Here is a 20149-nt window from a genome sequence, read left to right as displayed (position 1 = left end):
TTTTAGTGGGATAATCATGAGTTAAGATAAGTTAATAATAAATTTAGATATATAATTTTTTTTGATAACAATCTCCGGACAATTAATTTTGAAAAGCAATAGACAAAAAAGTCAGAAAGTAAAGCAGTGACTGTGAATGTTTGAATATGAAGGATAATAAAACTGGTGACTGGTTTGAATCCATGCTTCTGTGTTGTTGTTTTGAGAGTGTTGTCAGCTGAGTTTGGGGGGGGGGCGATGTGAAAGTTTTTTTTTTTATTCAGAAACAAAGTGATGATTACAAATGAAAAGACATGGACTAAGTGGCTGCGAACTCAAGTTAGGTACAACTTATATTCTCGCAGCCACTTTTACAATGAAAGAAAAATATTTTACAAGACATTAAAATATACATGAGACCTCGCGTGAGTAACAAACCTCCCATTCCAGAAGACACATACAGTTAGAATCTTTTTGTTTCTAATATATAATTTTGAGCGGCTAACATTATTTTACAGTTGGTATCATACGAACAAAGGAAACTACCGCGAAGAACTAAATATTGTATAGAAAGTGATGTGAAAGTTTGCAAATACTTGCCAATTCTCGAATGTAACGAATCTTTACTTGTATGTTCATGACCTTGGGGCTAAATGCATACATCAGAGTGTGATGTTACACGTTTATCATACTGGGTAACATGATACATAGGATAAGAATAATGTTAAAGTCTTAGGAACCACCAGAGAACATATTCTATCTAATCTAGGTCTTGAAGATTTCTTCTCTCTTTATGTATAAAGCAACTGGAGATGATTCTTAGTCAAATAGTTTTTCTGTTGTGTGGTCATTACTGGTGGACATGAGATGACTGAATGTCTTTCTTTGTTCTACCTTTACAAAATTAGTGTAAGGCCACACCAAATTAATTTCTTGGTTTAAAGATTTTTCTCGAAAAAAAATGGAGCGGGCGGGCGAAAAAAATACTGAATAATAATGAAAAAGCGTCAAGGCAAGGTAACACAGCTGGGGAAGTAAAAGAAATAAAACAGGTAAATATTTTATATGACTTAGCTTTTAATGAATCATTATCGTGATATTAAACTGTTGCACAGTGAGATTTGTGAATGAAAAAATATACAATGTCATGTGGTTCAAATTCGTTATAATCTAAACTAAAAATCACGACACACATTCCATTCAGCACACTGCATATAACTGTTACATTTTCATCAAACATCATCAGTTTTCTTACATGATTATAATTTCTATTCAAATTTACAAACTTTATATGGCATTTTGTTCACATTGGCATGGTAGAATCTGAGCCAACCATGTTCATAGGTGACTCCTCTTTCTTCATTACTAAGGCCACACTGACTTAATTTTATGGATGACATCCACACGCACAGTAATTTTCGCCTGTTCTCAAAAAAAAAAAAAAATACACGTCCTCTGAGGCTCTGGTCTGGCTCTAGGCCTGGGTAGTCCATGGTAGTTAGCGACAATACGAAGCCGGTGGTAACCCTGGAGGACGGCACCCAGGATGCCGAAGCTCCACGACTCAAGACCTCAGTACATACCTACAGTGCCGATTCATAAATTCCACCAAAACCCAGCATGTGCTGGCTTGTCGTGCTGGCTTGTCGTATACATCGCTATGTACTGACGCAAATTCACAATACCAGCATTGTATTCCTGTGGTTTAGTTTTTTTTTTCGCCCACGTGCACTAGTTTGGGGGGATCTTCAGAGGATGTCATCCATAGAATTAAGTGTGGCCTTTATACCTACATGTACTGTGTGTTTTAGTCTGTGCCCAATATATCAGCTGATCTTGTCTATTGGTTTTAACATTCAGCCTGCTAAGGTAGCTAGACTGGACCAACTTCTGTATTGTACATGGAGTTAAGCAGCAGGGAGAAGGTTAAAAGGCACCTCAATAAACATTGTTCAGCTCCAATGTTACACTGTTAAGAACCATATTAAATATCAATTTTGTTAAATCTTTTTTGTGAGTTTTTTAATGTTACAAAAATAATTTGGTGTGAATTTCCCAGCATCGAGGCACTGCCATAGGAGGACCCAAAACACCAGAAATATTATTTTCTTTTCTCACTCAGGCCACATCAATTTAATTTCTTGGTTAACGGACTCGCCGCTTCATTTTTTTCTGATTTGCAAATAAAAATAAAAATTCAGAATCAACTGCAAAATGCTCATATTTTGCCCTGAACAGTTGAAAACAGTCCTTTTCTTACTACTTGTTACAGTCATTCCATATTTCAATGCAGTGGTATCATTAAAAGTTCAAAATTCATTATTTAAATTTTGAACCGGCCAGTGGTTTGTTGACTTCATGGCTCCTATCGTACCATTTTGGGCCATTTTGATCTAGGCCTGTTTTTATTTTTTTATTTTTTTCGCCCGCCCGCTCCATGATTTTTCTAGAAAAATCCGTTAACCAAGAAATTAAATTGGTGTGGCCTCATAATCAAGTAACAAGAACAAAGGATGAACATGGAAACCTACTGGTGAAAAGCCTAATACCAGGTCAGACTGGGATTCTTTAAAACTGCCAAATTGTAGATTAAATTATATGTCATGTATAACGTTACACTACTAGCAGCAAACTGGCACTAGTATTGGATGTCAATTCTAACTACGATTTCCACAAAAAGCTCTACATTATATTCACAAAATAAAAATTTGAAGATAGCAAAACAATAAAAATACATGTGTGTAATGTAAAATCTCAATTTACAAAATGGTACAAAATGGTGCAGATGATGGTTACTGATGCTGATGGTTAGGCGGTTCTGCAGATGGTGTTACTGGTGCTGATGGTGTGGAGAGCTGATGGTTAGGTGGTTCTGCAGATGGTGTTACTGATGCTGATGGTGTGGAGAGCTGATGATGCCTCTGCATGAAGACCTGGTCAGGATCTGCCAATGTTCCGCACATTCAGGACATTCTACTGGTGGACCTGAAACTCTCCTATGTAAACTGATCTGAATTTAGCTAGCATTTTACGCTGTATTAGGGAAACATTTCCACATTATGATTATGAATTTACACTAAAACACTTAAGTTGCAGCAACTACAGAATCTCCAACTAAACACTTTATTTTGGCCACTGTCCGATAAAAGTAAAAACTAATTTAAAAGTAAAATCTTTTCACTGCCTTATTATGTTCACTGCCCTTTGACCTTCAATCCCCTGACCTTTGAACTACACTTCCCTGCCCTTTGACCAAACTTCTCTGACCTTTGACCAACAATTCCCTGACCTGTGACCCCTGACCTATAACCTGTGCTGCTGTGCCCTGATCTTCATGGTTTTTAGCTTGTTCAGGATGTCCTGAATGTCCAGAACGTCGAAGATCCTGATCAGGCGCTCCGTGCCGGCGGCGGGCGTGGGCTGGAGGTCCCGCCATCTTGCCAGGGCGACCCGCAGCTTGTCCGGGATCGGCGCGTGACGGCCCATCCCCGCCAGAACATCCAGCGCATCCTGGGGGGGGACAGGGATATACATTTTGTACTGCAGTAGATCATTTAATACATGTGTACAGGTAGATCATTTATATATTTGTACGGGTAGCTCATGTATACACCCCTTAGTATGTTCTGATGCCCCTATGTTTTGACATATGGTAAGGGTTGTCAGAATATAGGGATGTTGGAACATAGGGCTGGAACAGACTGTCACCCCATCCCACCAGAACCTCCAGCACATCCTGTGGAGGACACATGTAGGGGTTTTCTTTTGCACAACCAGTATCGTCAAAGAGCTCTGCCACTTTGAAACTTTATTTGATAGAACAATATGGCAGGAGTAACTCCTGAATTGTGTTGCAATGTACAGCAGTCTAAAAGTTATCATCATCAGATTAGAATAAAATGCATAAGTCATCCTTCAAATATTGTACACAGTCATAATGTGGTGTACACGATTGGGATTGTGATCTCACCACTAAAGCAGACATCGGCAGAATGTAGGGACGTCTGTGTAGTGAATACTCTGGTGTCAGAACTGGAAGGCTACATGTAAGTGGTCAAATTCTTCCATGTTGCTGAATTTGATGTAATGACAATTGATTTAAAGCTGTGAAAATGTAGTTTCTCTTTTGACCCACCTTGGGTAGTCTGAGTTTGGGCAGTACAGTTGTGTAGACATCTTTAGTTGTGATGGAGGACTGAACACACTGCACCATCTTCTGTAGCAGCAGCTCTGGGGGAGAATAACACACAAACTTCAAATTTGGAAATCAAAATATATTCCACTTTTCTGATATAAAAGCATTCATTGCAAGAAGCAATTGTTACTAAAATTAAACTCAATGCAGTGATTTGATTTAAAGTTCAAAATTTTTCGCCCTGTCGCTTCATAGTTTTTATGAAAAAATCTGAGAACCAACAAATTAGATTGGTGTGGCCTAAGAAACAGTAAAAACAGTCCTACCGTCTCTCTGTTCTGCCTTCTTCAGGTACCGGCCGATGGGGGTGACCTTCCCTCCGTCACACACCACGGTGGGGGGTCGGGTCAGCGGGTTCCCGGTCAGGTTCAAGTCCACTTCTGGGGAGGCAGTGGAGGGCAGATGTTTTAGTGTACAGGAGTAAGAATATTTAGTCTCAGTACCGGCAGGATCCTAAGGAACAGCCAGGCCATGAGTGCTCCCAGGGCCAGGACAAACCGGCTCCAGCAGTCCTTTCTCCACAGGGCCATAGCCCTATACAACAAAGAACTGTCACATCACTAGTTTTATCTTTCCTAAACCTCATCTGTATATAGTTTTTTGCTTGGTACAAATTTTTTATTTATTATAGTGTATATGAGGGTGTGTATATATTGTTTGCCTTGCCTATTGTAACTTTTTTTCTGTACGCAAACTCTTTCAATTCAGGGATTCTCATCCCTGCTGCAAGGTTTGCTTTTGGTGTTTGAAATAAATAAAATCAAATTTGAGTTCTTCCACCAATCTCTACAGTAGTTAAGCGCCGTAGGTTAAGCCTAGCCGTCCATGTTACTCGGCATGGTGAACTGGGTGGAAAACTGCTTCTCTGGTCTCCGGAAGCAAAAAGGAGAAGAGGTTGTATACTCTACACTAAAGGACATTATAGAGCTATAGACTGGTTTGTATGGAAAAGAACTTGTAGAAATGATGTACGATAGAAAACACTGGAAGCTGAACTATGTTAACGTTAATGCTTCAACTCTCTGAGTATGATTATGTATGACATGTATGTATGAAGTTCTTTCAATTATTGACATCCCTTTTATTACAATACCATTTAAAGCTAGATGAGTCAGTGATATTTTCCAACGACGCTTCATTTTTTTTTCTGAAATAATCCGAGAAACAACAAATTAAATTGGTGTGGCCTAAAAGTAAGTACCGGTGCAATAGCTCAATTGGTCGCTTTGTAACCGGGAGGTCGTGAGTTCAAACCCTGGTCGAGTCATACCAAAGACTTTAAAAATGGTACACACTTCTTTCTCTGCTTAGCACTCAGCACATATGAGAAAGAGTGTGAAGGTCACAAGCACACAGCACTACAAGCGGACTAGCCCCCTGATGTAGTGCATTGCACAACTGTGTGTCGCCCAAGGGCTACAGAAATGGGAGATGGGCACAGGTTGCCCTGCATAAGGGCACGGGAGACCTTTCTTTCCTTTCCTTAAACAGTAACAGCTTAGGCCACACCAATTTAATTTCTTGGTTAACGGATTCGCCCGCTTCATCTTTTTCTGATTTGCAAATAAAAATAAACATTCAGAATCAACTGCAAAATGCTCATATCTTGCCCTGAACAGTTGAAAACAGTCATTTTCTTCCTAGTTGTTACTGTAAACAGTTATTCCATTTTTCAATGCAGTGGTATCATTAAAAGTTCAAAATTCATTGTTTAAATTTTGAACCAGCCTGGTGTGTTGACTTCATGGCTCCTATCGTACCATTTTGGGCCATAATAGGATGCCTAGGCCGGTTTTTATTTTTATTTTTTTTCGCCCGCCCGCTCCATTATTTTGCTAGAAAAATCCGTTAACCAAGAAATTAAATTGGTGTGGCCTTACAACACCCACCTTTTGCCAGGTGTCCGAAGTTATTGGGCAGGCGCTGCAGCTGGTTTCCCTGCAGCTGAAGACTGCGCAGCTGCGGAAGCTCACACAGGCTCTCGGGTACAAACATCAGCTGGTTGTTGGCCAGGGACAGGTGCAGAAGGTTCGACATGGAGCCTGTAGAAGGAGGGACAGAAAAACTTTGATGAAATTCAATGACTCGACTTTATTAGGATCCACATTGATCATAATGTACCTGACAGTAGCTTTTCTTCCAGTGGTCTGTTCTATTAACACACAACGCGACACACAGGAAAATATAGTTATATATTACAAAACACAAATACATTAAAAACAATAGTAGTTAGAGAAATCCATTGTTCTTAGATTACTGCTGCAGAAGTCTTATTCACATGAAGGGAAGCAGTAACATCTCTAGGCTAGCTGTCAACAGGTTGTTGTTTGTGAGACAGGTGGAGTCAGTTGAACCTAGAGCCAGGGATGGATGGAAACTTTCTTATGACCTCCAAAGAAGTCTTGTTTACATTAAGGAAGAATAATAATAATATTGTAAGGATTATAAGGAGTAACACTCAAGTATAAACATCAGCTGGTTGTTGGCCAGGGACAGGTGCAGCAGGTTTGACATGGAGCCTACAGAGGGAGAAAAAACTTTCATTCTAAGATTACTGCTGCAGAAGTCTTATTCACATTATGGGAAGCAGCATATAGTAGAGGGGAGTCATTCCTCAAGCTAACCGACATCTTGCACACACAGTCGTCCCTCAGTAAGACACCTGGAGCCGCATAGTTCCCGTTTAGAACTTTTATTCAGCCTGTCACACTCTGACGGCAGGTTGAATAAAAGTTCTAAACGGGAACTATGCGGCTCCAGGTGTCTTTTTTTGGAGAAAGATTTTTACGGCTGGATGCCCTTCCTAACGCCATCCCAAACGCTAGTAGGGCCCAGGATCCCTCTAACTGAGGGGGGAAATGCGTGTCAAGTGCCTTTCCCAAGGGCACAACGTCTGGGTGCATGTCCAGACATGTCTGGGTCCAGCCCTGGGGATTGAACCCGGGTTCCCGTGCTTGACAGTCAGATGCTCTATCCACTACACCACACAGACGCCACGACATAGACTATCATTATGATTAATCATTAGTAATCTTTGCTCAAACAACGACTACCCACCCATGACTGTAGGCAGCACCATGATGTTGTTGTTGTCCAGCACCAGCTCTGTCACATGCTGAAGCTCGGAGATCTCGTCAGGTAACGCCTGCACACCTGGGCCACCTGACTGGTCAAAGGTCAGCAGCTGCAGGTTGGGGATATAGCACACCTGGAACAACACAGGTGAGAAATTTACGCACAGGTACAGGTGTTCATATTGACTTGGCAGAATCAGTGGGAAAAGCATGTTGGCAGAACATACTGCTCCTGCACAAAACCCCCGTTTTTCATGTTTTTTTATCAACGTTGCATCAGAATTTTGCCTGTTGCAGACGACATTTTTTTTTAGATAACATTTGGAAACTACAGACGGGATGTTAACATTATATGTGCGAATACGACCACATATGAGACATTCTGTCAAAGTGCTATGCACAATACATTACGGGTTTTGCGCAGGTGCAGTATGCTCTGTCTCCGTGCTGGTGGCAAATATTATTTGGAAGACTATACTCTTAGGCAAAAGTCTTGCTCCCAAGTTAGTGATTGAATTTTGGGACAGACAGAATAGAAATGCTGTAGGTTTCTTATCTAAAACCATCATGATCACCAGATAATTAGTTTTGACTGTAACTAATTTGTACATGTTATTTGCCCTATCAGGGTTTTGTAACATGGGACTATACATGAAGTATTGGAGAACTATTCTGGGTTGGTCTTGGTTTGCAAGGAAGAAGGTTTAATGATTTTGAGACAGCTTTAGATTGTTGAGAATGAGTTCACTTAATGATAGAGTTATATAGTCAGGGCTAAAGAACAGGTAATGGAGGCTTTATATTAATACCTGTGTAGGGAACTCTGTGAACTGGTTATGGTTGAGACTGAGTTCCGTCAGGTTGTCCAGTTTCTTGACCTCTACTGCGACCTTGGTGACAAGGTTACGGGACAGGCCGAGACGTTCCAGCTTCCTCAAGGTGCAAATCTGGAACCAAAACAATAGCCAAAATTTCAGAATAATAGTTACGATAGATGTGATAGTATGTTCTTGACTGTTATTTCAAAAGTGTAACTATGAACTACATTGGCAAGCCAAATCCGTGTTTATTTTTGTACAATCTGATCCATCATTATTTGTCTGTAGCTTTTTCTCTACGATATCAACATGTATCTAGAAGTCTACAATGTATCTGTATCCGATTCGGTATAACCTGTAATGACTGTCTTTAGGCATAACACACCAGCTTCGCAGGCACGCAGCGCATCGGCAGCTGGCTACATCACACCGAACAACCTGTTACACTCAATGTTTGCACATTTTATTGCAGGAGTTTTTAAAGCTTTCTAATGATGATGCCCAAACTGTGCTTGGTGGCATTCTATGATAGTTCTTGGAAAATAAGAGATTTTGAACATCTCAATTCTTGGTTGATAACTCTGGCTGTTTCTTGTTTTTTTCTGGGCTGGTATCAGATACTTAGTGGTTGGCACATCCACTAGTTTATCAGTCAAGCATAGTCTTGCTAATCCACTAGGTTTTTATGTTTATAGTTCTGACCTCCTTGGGTAGTTCCCTGAACTGATTCCCGTTGAGCAGCAGAACTCTGAGTTTCCGTAGATGTGAGATCTCAGCTGGCACCTGGTCAACCTACAGGACAGGCAACATGAAACACTCAGGGGAAGGACAACAAACACGACCAGGATTTTATCATAATTCATTAGGAGGTTATGTGCTGAAATTTTGCCCTGAATATGCAGCACAGATACAACAAAATCATATACACACTCAGTGGTTCAATCCCTGGCATTCCTGGCTAGATATTGTGTCCTAGGAAAAATCTTTACAAGACTTTCTTCCTTCATCCAGGTGTAAAATGGGTACCTGACTGTGGTTGGGGAGGCAAAAGGCAGTGGAAGGAGAGGGATGGGCTCAGCCTTCCAATACCATACCATGCCCTAGACACAGTGGATTAAAAACCCACTTCCCCTACAGCTAAAAAAGGACAACTTTTACTTTTTATCTGTGGTAATGATAATAGGCCGCAAGCAGTCTGTATTGCCACACTAATTTATATCTTTGGTTCTCAAACAATACACTTAGATGTAAGAACAACACTGATATTTCAGCACCAGGGACAGCACCAGGCTAGCAAGCAAACCACTCCCACTACTGCCTCAAAAATGACTTCCTTTACCTCTACCTTTTACATCCAGGAGGAGTTTGGTTTTAGATTTAAAACAGTGTGTAAAACAGCTATCTAACACAAATGTGTGAGATGAAACTGTAGGGATATGATATCAAAATATTTTCCTATAAAGTTCTAAATGCCCCAGAATGTTTTCTACAGCTTGGTGGCACAGTCTTAAGCCAAAATCCTTGAGCTGCCACATACATGAGAGGTCAGGTGTTTTTAGGGCTAGGGTTAGGGTTAGTGTTGGTGTGAGAGTTAAGGTTAGAGTTGGGATCATTGGTCAGGGGTAGGGTTAGATTTACGATTGGGTTTAGGTTAGGTTTAGTCTCCCACATCACGACCAAACCCCTCCCACCCCTTGTCCCAGGTATATTGGAAACCCTCAAGTACCCTAGGAGTCATGTATTTGCCAGGGCCATGTAACATCCGTGTCCATAATATCACCAGGGTCCATAATATCGCCACCTTGAGAAATAGTGTGCTTTAAGATATTTTTACTGCAACATACTTTTGGTATGCACTCCTGCACACCTCAAATGTACATACCTAGGGTATGTTGCAGTAAAAATATCTTTAAGCACACTATTTCTCAAGGTGGTGATATTATGGACCCTGGTGATATTATGGACACTCATGTTATATGGCTTGACACGTTTCAGGCCATCACGGTTGACCTCTGACCTGGTTGTTGTTCATGCCCAGATACTCGAGCTGGACCAGCACACAGAGGCAGTCTGGGAAGTCCTCCAGCGCGTTGCTGCTCAGCTCAAGCTGCTTGATGTGGACCAGGTTGGAAAACTCCGGCCTGGAAACGAACAAAAGAACTTCTATGAATAGTTTCATCAGATTTGTAAGACACTGAGTGAAGAGACTCTTTTTATACATCCGAGTCTTTTATTCAACCGATGTTTTGGTGACCGTCTGAATCATGCATGTGTAGATATGTAAATATTGTACATTTGGGAATGCATCTATAGCAGAGACACCTGTGCTGCAGTGCGATGTGAACCAGTCAGAATTGCCCTGAGGAAGGTGACAGACTGTAACCAAAACGTCGGATGAATAAAAGACTTGGTTGTGTAAAAAGAGTCTCTTTATCCATGTATTTGTACACTTGTTGATGTTCCTCTTTTTTACATAGGCCTTTGGCCTGACCCAAAGAATAAAATAAATAGTAAAACTTACGGCAGTTCAGGGATCCTGTTGCCCTCCAGTGATAGCAGCTGCAGGTCGTACATGGAGCACATGCCCAGCGGCAGGTGGGACATCTGGTTATGGTTCAGTCCAAACTGCTGAACACGCTTCAGGTTAGCGATCTCCACTGGCAGGGAGTCGATCTTGTTACCTGTCATCGCTACAATCTGTAACAAAAACATGTAACATGTACAATGTAGCAATCTGATGGCTACAATCTGTAACAAAAACAGGCATCTGGTTATGGTTCAGTCCAAACTGCTGAACACGCTTCAGGTTAGCGATCTCCACTGGTAATGAGTCGATCTTGTTACCTGTCATCGCTACAATCTGTAACACAAACATGTAACATGTAGCAATCTCATGGCTACAATCTGTAACAAGGACATGTAACATGTAGCAATCTGATGGCTACAACCTGTAACAATGACAGACATTCATGTAACATGTAAGGTCAACATACTAACCTGTAGCTCTGTGAGTATACAGATATCGTCTGGGATATACTCGATGCTGTTATTTCCGATGTACAGTTCCTTCAGGTTGACCAGACTGGCCATGTGCTCAGGTAAGGCCTTCAGTCGGTTACTGTCTAGTCCTAATGTCTCCAGGTAACTCAGCTCACAAATCTCATCTGGCAGGACCTAGACATGCAAGAACACACCTCAGTAACAATATCTCCCCACTTTACTGATTACCGAGCTCACAAATCTCGTCCGGCAGGACCTAGACATGCAAGAACACACCTCAGTAACAATATCTCCCTACTTTACTGATTACCGAGCTCACAAATCTCATCCGGCAGGACCTGTGGCAGAGGTGTCAGAACAGAGGTGAACATTCCGGGTAATAATAAATTGTACAATTGTCTTACACTATCTCACTGTAAGTGTTAAGGTAAAGCATTTAGGCAGTTGCTGTCAAGTCTGTTGGATTTCCAGAAAGAATACAGAAGCATATAAAGTCCTCACTGAAGGTGGAAGTAGCTAGCTTTGGTTAGGGACATTGTCTTGGATCCCACCACATCTATCAAAAAACAGTAGGGGTGAATTGAACCCTACAGTCTGGCCTTATGTATCTTGTACTCACTGTACCAAACTGGTCTGTTATGCCCTCATGTATGTTAATGTTTGTGCAAACAAACAAATAAACAAACAAACAAACAAAACTCAAGAATACAGTTACCCAAGCAACTAGATATAGATTTTGAAAACTGCCATCCTGTCAGCCACAGACAAAAAGTAGTGGACAGTTTTCAAAATCTATCCAGTTGCTTGAGTATTATAGCTGTTTTGTTGAGTACTACCTCATTAGTACATGGATGTCTAATGTTCAACAATGAACAAACTAAACGTACCTCTAAGTGGTTACTGTTGAGTCCGAGGATGCGCAGCTCCTTGAGCCGGCTGATCTGCGGGGAGAGAGACTTGAGCTGGTTGTTGGACAGGGCCAGCTCCTCCAGACACTCCAGCCAGTACAGCTGTGGGGGGATAGGTCAGAGAAAGGCAAATGTCAATCATTGTAGTTCATGGGTCAACAGTTAAAACATGATGAACCAAGGGAGCACCTTTGTGAGGGTCTGCATGGGGGTCCTGGCAACAGTCAACGGTAAATTCAGCAGGGCTGACGCTTGATGGTAAGTTCAGGGCGGTCAGTAACGCTTATCAGTAAATTGATAGGCTATACTGATAATGCGTAACGTTGAATTAGAGCAGGCCGGCAACGATTAACGGTGAATTTAAAATAGCCCATAATGAAAAATGGTTAATGAAAAAGGGCATGCAGGCCCTGCTTTGTGACAGCCTGGCTAAATAGTGCTCCCACAATGGTCAAAATTCACATTCGTCTCAGATATAAAAGAGGAACCATACTACATAACAGTACTGATGAACACCTAATTCTCAGACAGGGCCAAATAAGCAGTTTCAGAAGTTTTAGAAGCTCTAAGATTCTTTATCGACAAACATGATCCAGTTCTTTGACTGACCTGTACAGGCAGGTACTGAATCTCGTTATCGTTGAGCAAGAGTTCCCGCAGGTTGGACAGGTTTTCCATTTCGGCCGGGAGGTGCTTCAGCCCGTTCCCCGACAGTCCCAGCTTGATCAGCTCGTCCAGCTCACAGATGCCCTTCGGCACGCGCTCCAGTCTGCAGGGGGAACAGCAGGGGGAGACCGTGTTAATGTCAGACCAGCCGTGGGAGACCATGTTAGCTAGGGACATTGTCAATAGATAGCTTTAAACAATGTCTAGAGTTAGAAGTTCAAGGGTTAGGTGTAACAAGTCGATTGGTTTAATGTAGCTAGCTGCCGCCGCGCCGCGTGCCTGCAAAGCTGGTGTGTTACGCCGAAAGGCAGTTATACCGGCTATACAGATACAGATACAGACAAAAGTTTTTTATTTATTTTTTTAATGAAGATTTACCGCATTTGTGGAACAGGTGACTGTCAACCCTGAGACCAGACTGTAAGGTTTGAACCACTCACACCGGGAAGGTCCCCTACTCTTTTCGATAAGTGCGGTGGGTTCTCTAACATGCATGCTGTGTGACTCTCTCAAACACGGGACCTCCATTTAACGTCCTATCCAAGGGACATCCCTAACTGAAACTAGGTACTTGTTATAAATCTACACCTGAGTGAAGTGAGGAAAGTCGTGTTAAGTGCCTTTCCCAAGGGCACAAGATCGGTGACATGGTAGGATTCAAACCCGGGGCCTTTCAACAAGTGCATAAAACAAAAACTGACCTGTTATTGTCGAGTCCGAGGATCTTCATCTTGGTGAGGTTCCTGACCCCGGGGGGAAGTGAGGTCAGCTGGTTATCATTCAGACCCAGAACCTCCAGCTGCTGCAGGGAGCAGACTTCATCTGGCAGGGAGGACAGGAGGTTTCTGTTTGCATACCTGCAGGAACAGAGATGGGACAATGTATGTACAACCATAACTCTAACTCTAACCCTAACCCAGAACCTCCAGCTGCTGCAGGGAGCAGACTTCATCAGGCAGGGACAACAGGAGGTTTCTGTTCGCATACCTGGAGAAACGGAGATGGGACAATGTATGTACAACCATAACTCTAACTCTAACCCTAACCCAGACCCTCCAGCTGCTGCAGTGAGCAGACTTCATCAGGCAGGGAGGACAGGAGGTTTCTGTTTGCATACCTGCAGGAACAGAGATGGGACAATGTATGTACAACCATAACACTAACCCTAACCTTAACCCTAACCCAAAACCTCCAGCTGCTGCAGCGAGCAGACTTCATCAGGCAGGGAGGACAGGAGGTTTCTGTTCGCATACCTGCAGGAACAGAGATGGGACAATGTACGTACAACCATAACACTAACCCTAACCCTAACCCTTAGACCCTAACCCTAACCCAGGACCTCCAGCTGCTGCAGCGAGCAGACCTCATCTGGCAGGGACGACAGGTGGTTTCTGTTTGCATACCTGCAGGAACAGAGATGGGACAATGTATGTACAACCATAACTCTAACTCTAACCCTAACCCAGGACCTCCAGCTGCTGCAGGGAGCAGACTTCATCTGGCAGGGACGACAGGAGGTTTCTGTTCGCATACCTGGAGAAACGGAGATGGGACAATGTATGTACAACCATAACTCTAACCCTAACCCAGGACCTCCAGCTGCTGCAGCGAGCAGACTTCATCTGGCAGGGACGACAGGAGGTTTCTGTTTGCATACCTGCAGGAACAGAGATGGGACAATGTATGTACAACCATAACTCTAACTCTAACCCTAACCCAGGACCTCCAGCTGCTGCAGGGAGCAGACTTCATCAGGTAAGGAACTCAGGAGGTTCCTGTTTGCATACCTGGAGAAACGGAGATGGGACAATGTATGTACAACCATAACTCTAACCCTAACCCTAACCCTTAGACCCTAACCCTAATCCAGAACCTCCAGCTGCTGCAGTGAGCAGACTTCATCAGGGAGGGAGGACAGGAGGTTTCTGTTCGCATACCTGGGGAAACGGAGATGGGACAATGTATGTACAACCCTAACCCTTATTCCTGATCTAACCCTAACCTAACTACAACCTTGTCCAACCATGTACAGCCATAGCCCCAACCCTAACAATAACCCTAAAGGTTAAAGGTTTTGGGTACGAATACCACTTATGTTGTGCCTGCAACCGTATGAAAGATTTAAAGGTACCTCAGAGGGTTCAAATCCCTAGCAGGCCTAATGTTGTGCCATTGTATAGAAATGAAATGAAAGCCTCTGAGCTTTTGGGGAAGTAAGTTTAAGTACATACTACATGATTATTATGCTGTCAAGGTTCAAGACAGTTTCAGTTGTGAGCATTTTGTCAGTTATGTGAATTTTTTAAAAACTACTAACAATAGACTTATAAAATCATACTGCTGACGAGAGTTGTAACGTACAGCTGGTTGAGGTGCTTGAGGTTCCCGACGTCGCGGGGTAACTCTGTGAGCTGATTGCCGCTGACCTCCAGAACCTTCATGGCATGGAGACTGAACATGGTGGGGGGCAGGCAGGGCAGCTGGTTATCCTGGATAGCTAGGACCTGGAGGAATTACAATAGCAAGCATCATCAAGACATGTCTGAAAATCTTAAGAAAACTTAAGAACGTGACATCACAATGTCACAGTTACACTTGTCAATACAACAAGTCAGCAATAACCAAGGATAACCTGGGCGTCATCCTTGTTGGTATTTCCATGGCTCCCAAACTCCCCTTGTACAGACTAGTTAACTACGATGGTACCCCGAGACTGGGTATAAAGCATAGATACACTCCTATATATACATTAAATTTTATAGGAGGCATTGACATATCATGACATTGTACATTTCATTTCAAGCACTTTGGTCAGTAAGAACTTGCCATAAGATTGTAACCATCATGTACCTATAGTTTTTAGTGTACTGCTTACGTATCACCATCTCAATACACAGAGGGCTTCCTCCTGCTCACCTGTACATTCTTGAGTTTCCTGATGTCCCTGGGTACATGGCTGATGCTGTTGTTCCCCAGGAACAGACAGTTCACCTGTACCTGTGTGTTACCTGTAGTTTGTAGTGTACTCACCTGTACATTCTTGAGTCTCCTGATGTCCCTGGGTATATGGCTGATCCCGTTGTTCCCCAGGAACAGACAGTTCACCTGTACCTGTGTGTTACCTGTAGTTTCTAGTGTGTTCACCTGTACCTGTAGTGTGTAGTGAACTCACCTGTACATTCTTGAGTCTCCTGATGTCCCTGGGTACATGTGAGATCCCGTTGTTCCCCAGGAACAGACAGTTCACCCGTACCTGTGTGTTACCTGTAGTTTGTAGTGTACTCACCTGTACGTTCTTGAGTTTCCTGATGTCCCTGGGTACATGGCTGATCCCGTTGTTCCCCAGGAACAGACAGTTCACCTGTACCTGTGTGTTACCTGTAGTAGTGTACTCACCTGTACATTCTTGAGTTTCCTGATGTCCCTGGGTACATGGCTGATCCCGTTGTTCCCCAGGAACAGACAGTTCACCCGTACCTGTGTGTTACCTGTAGTAGTGTACTCACCTGTACATTCTTGAGTCTCCTGATGTCCCTGGGTACATGGCTGATCCCGTTGTTCCCCAGGAACAGACAGTTCAGCTGTACCTGTGTGTTACCTGTAGTTTGTAGTGTTCAACTCACCTGTACCTGACAGTGTGTGGTACCTGTAGTTTGTAGTGTACTCACCTGTACATTCTTGAGTTTCCTGATGTCCCTGGGTACATGGCTGATGCTGTTGTTTCCCAGGAACAGACAGTTCAGCTCCTCCATGCTGAAGATGTCCGGTGGAATCTCACACAGCTCGCGGCCGTGGAGGCTAAGACAGAACTTCCCACTGCCACTCACATACACCTGTACAGACACAGGGAATAGGAAGATTATCTCTCACACTGCCACTAACATACACCTGTCCCATTGGAATACATGTACAACCACATCAAAGCTTGAGGATCACAGAAGCAACAGGTGTCACTCCAGGTGTGCCTTCTGCCACCAAAATGCCCACAGCAAGGAAACAGCCATTTTCCCACACAAGCACACATTCCTCTTTCCAGCTCAGCAACAAGGATTCAAGGTTCTCACCAGGATTTTTTCACAGCATAGGGATCAGGTACAGAAGGGCAACTTCCGCGGTGCAAGTCACGCATTGAGTCCCAAAAACATTATATAGGGGGTCTGGTATTCTCCCCCAAAAAGATTTTGTAGCTCATAACCCCAGAGACACTATTTCTTGCATATTTTGTATTCCCTTTGTCATATCTTCATTCTTAAGTAATATTTTCATTTTTTTGAAGGTTTATGAAGGTTCTTCCCCCCAAAACCCCTGCACCGGTTGAAAAACAGTGTAGGGGGCTAAATCACAGCTACTCTCGAATAGCCTAGTGAAAAGGTTATGTCTCCATGGCAACCCCGTAACTATGGCAACGGAGGCTCACCTCGGCCTGGATGTCGTCTGGCTGGTCCAGCGAGGTACTGCTGCCTCGAGACATGCTGATGAGTCGCACCTGGGTCGCCATGGCAATGGGAGAACTGCTGCTGGTGACGTTTGAATTATAGAATGCTGGGCTGTGATTGGTCGTCTCCTTGGTTACTGCATCAGGTGACTGCTGCCATGGTCACATCTTACTGCATTTTCTGGAAATATCAAGAAGAAAAAAATGTCATTACGGAAGATCAAAGCATTGTTGACCAGGAAGGTTTAGAATTTCATTGAAGACCTCTTTCCTGAATCAATTTTTGTATATTCATTTTTGCCTTGGGACCAGATCTTTATATGAATGGTTTTCACTTAAATTCAATACTATAATCATTAAGAGTTGTCAGTTAAAACAACACGTTGTTTCGGCATTTTCCAATTGCACACTGAGAGTGACATTGCTCCTACAATATTATATACTTCTGCTACATTAAAATGCCCTGGAACATTTTGTACTTGAAGCATAGTAGGTAAATCTGTGAAAGTTTTTATATATTTGTTGTACCAAGTCTATTTCTACAGCAAGAAGGAAAGAAAGAAAGGAGAGTCTTGTTCTGACTTGTTTCCCTCTTGATCCAGCCCTTGTTATGGTTGAGGGGTGATAGAGTGGAGGGTTGTTTGGATAACTCGGTGCTTAAGTCAATAGCAACACTGAACTGTACACAAACCTGTAACAGGTGGCATGGGGAGGGGTGGGGGGCTGGAAATACTTACAATCTAGTTCTTAATTTTAAAAAATAAGAATGATGTACATGTTGTACTAGTAAGGATGTTATCAAAAGCAAATTTTCTGATTTTTTATTTGTTTGCCTGACAGATCTCAATTAGTGAGCACAACGTAATAATACTACGTACACTTAGCCTTCCTGGAGTCATAAAAGTTACACAATACACTGTATAAAACCTATAGCACATAACATAACCTACACAATTTTCTGATGTCCTGTTTTTATTAAGGTTTTAAACACTGGCTCAAAGACAACATCTTCAAACTGAGGCGAATCTACGGTCAGTACAACGAAACCTGAATGCATTACTGTTACGATGTTTAGTGAATAAGAATATGATGGCAATAAAAGGATCAAGTGTAGTTCAAAGGTCCTACTACTCTTAGTACTTGGCTACACTACCAGTGAGTTATTAGCTGTTTCAGGTCTAAGGTTAAGATTTTCCTGTTACCTGATGTGTTTGCATGGAGAGATGATATTCTGTACTCCTAACATTTACTAAGAATAGCAGGTACATTTAGTAAGAATAGTCAACTACCCGCCCAAGGTATCCTGGATCTTTTGGGTGATTCGGTTTGTGCGCTGGTTGTGAGTTGACACGCTGCGCGAGCAGCACGGGTTCGATTCCTGGGGGTCAGAGTCAACCTTCGAGTTACTCCATTCTCTGTGTTACAGCAGTATCAACATCCAGCACAAACCTATAATCTATCATCATTGAAATCTATCCAGAAACTTGAAGGTTAAGTGCATCTCTTCAGTTATTATTGCAAGGTTTAGTTAGTAACCTGGTACTACTTGTTAATACTTCAAGGAAAAACATGCTGAAGTACAAAGATGGTATCATGTGGCTGGAATAACATCGGCCGCTGCTATTCCGAGGTTAAGGGGGAATTATGTTTCCAGCGAGGGCTGTTGTTTCAGGCTATTTTTACTTTAAACAATCATCCTCTATATATTAGAGTCTGCATGATACTAGCATGTTTTTAGTCTGTAGATACAAGGACCTTAGCCTCTGTAGCAGGCTTATAGAACTGGGATTTGGTGGTCTTCGGCTGTTTTCTGATTAGCCCAGTTCTAAAATACGGGGGTAATTCAACCAGACTGGCTATGTTGTCTATATGCAATCAGAAAATAGCACATAAAAGATCCCAAAGACCACGAAGACCCCCAGTTTTTGGCATGCAATGAAGGCTACAAGGACCTTATGATTTAATTTAGGCAAAAATGTAAAACCTTATTAATGCAGCAAGCAAGCAGAACCTCCTTGACTGAAATACTTTCCGTTGTCAAGATACTTTGTTTGTTGCACCCCGAGGCCACCGTTGCTTTTTTTTTCCAGAACTGATTCAAGAAACAGCTAATTGAATTATTGCGGCCTAATATAATTCCACTCATATTACACACATAACCAGGCAACCACTGATGAAGTCCATCTGTTTTGCTACATAATCATTGTTGCAATCTGTATAATGAGAAGTCGATTTGTTTTGGTTATATCCTGTAGCCTCCTTGGGGAATTTATGCTTTTGTGTAGTCATCATTTCGACCTGGATCTTTCAAATTCTCCCGTATAATTACTCATCCATCTATCATTCCCACAATAACACACCTGTTTTTGTTCGTAGGTAACAAAAGTGCTACAACCGGGAAATAAATGACCTCAGATTGGGATCTAATGACTTCTGCCTCCCGCAAAGACGCCTTGAGAAAAATAAGACCATTTTCTGCAAGTTTACGGCGTCTTGGGCGGTTTTGCGCGTTCTTATGACATTAAGATATCACTACGGAAACGTAATAGTCGGTAGATTTGTAGCAATCCCGGTGGATTTGCCACTACAAAGGCGGCGGGATTGTAGCAGTCAAACTAACTAGCGGGGAATGGCAACAAATTTGTAACATTTACACTGCGGGGAAACTGACACCGGATACAGGTATTCTGTCGGTCGCAAACATCGCATGATCATGCAAAAGTGTCAAGTTTGGCCAAAAGTTGACGAAAAAAGTGAATTTTGAGGTGAAAACGCGCAGGTAACTCACCTGAACTAGCGGTCTCCAACACCGCACGGCGTCCTGGGGCGAGTTAGCAACCGGGTCACGTGGTACAATTACACGGACCGTACCATTGCGTGACATTCTGGGGGTCTTGTAAACAAACGTATCTAAAACAATAAGTAAGGGTACGTCCTTGTTAAGCTATTGTTGGCAACAATCACGTTAATATTTAACGGAATAATATTGAAATATAAGATTTCTACCAGCAAAAACGCTGTAATTTTTGCTTGCAAAATACTCTCTTCATACAGTCACCCCTATCGGTAGTTGG

At 42.5% G+C, this 20149-nt stretch overlaps 1 protein-coding gene across 2 annotated transcripts; it reads right to left on the bottom strand.

Moving 5' to 3' along the window:
- Nucleotides 1-3204: 3204 nt before the first annotated feature.
- LOC109462220 (leucine-rich repeat and death domain-containing protein 1-like) lies at nt 3205-19974 on the bottom strand. Of its 2 annotated transcripts, XM_019758756.1 has the most exons (17): nt 19864-19974; nt 17058-17256; nt 16309-16473; nt 15002-15144; nt 13342-13497; nt 12584-12743; nt 11954-12076; nt 11064-11240; nt 10588-10763; nt 10084-10207; nt 8769-8858; nt 8058-8195; nt 7232-7382; nt 6064-6216; nt 4441-4554; nt 4115-4209; nt 3206-3489 (listed from the first exon to the last, which is right to left on the bottom strand). In XM_019758756.1, exons 2-17 carry the CDS (start codon nt 17136-17138, stop codon nt 3283-3285), a joined length of 2253 nt encoding a protein of 750 aa, XP_019614315.1. In that variant the 5' UTR covers nt 17139-17256; nt 19864-19974; the 3' UTR covers nt 3206-3282. The 2 variants fall into 2 exon arrangements, with proteins under 2 accessions (XP_019614316.1, XP_019614315.1); XM_019758757.1 differs by lacking the exon at nt 19864-19974 and having other exon boundaries at nt 3205-3489; nt 17058-17237.
- Between the last annotated feature and the right edge of the window lie 175 nt (nt 19975-20149).

Source organism: Branchiostoma belcheri, unplaced genomic scaffold (genome assembly GCF_001625305.1).
Source record: "Branchiostoma belcheri isolate BF01 breed outbred unplaced genomic scaffold, Haploidv18h27 scaffold113, whole genome shotgun sequence".
Taxonomy (NCBI): Eukaryota; Metazoa; Chordata; class Leptocardii; order Amphioxiformes; family Branchiostomatidae; genus Branchiostoma; species Branchiostoma belcheri.
This window is presented reverse-complemented; position numbering and strand designations above follow the sequence as displayed.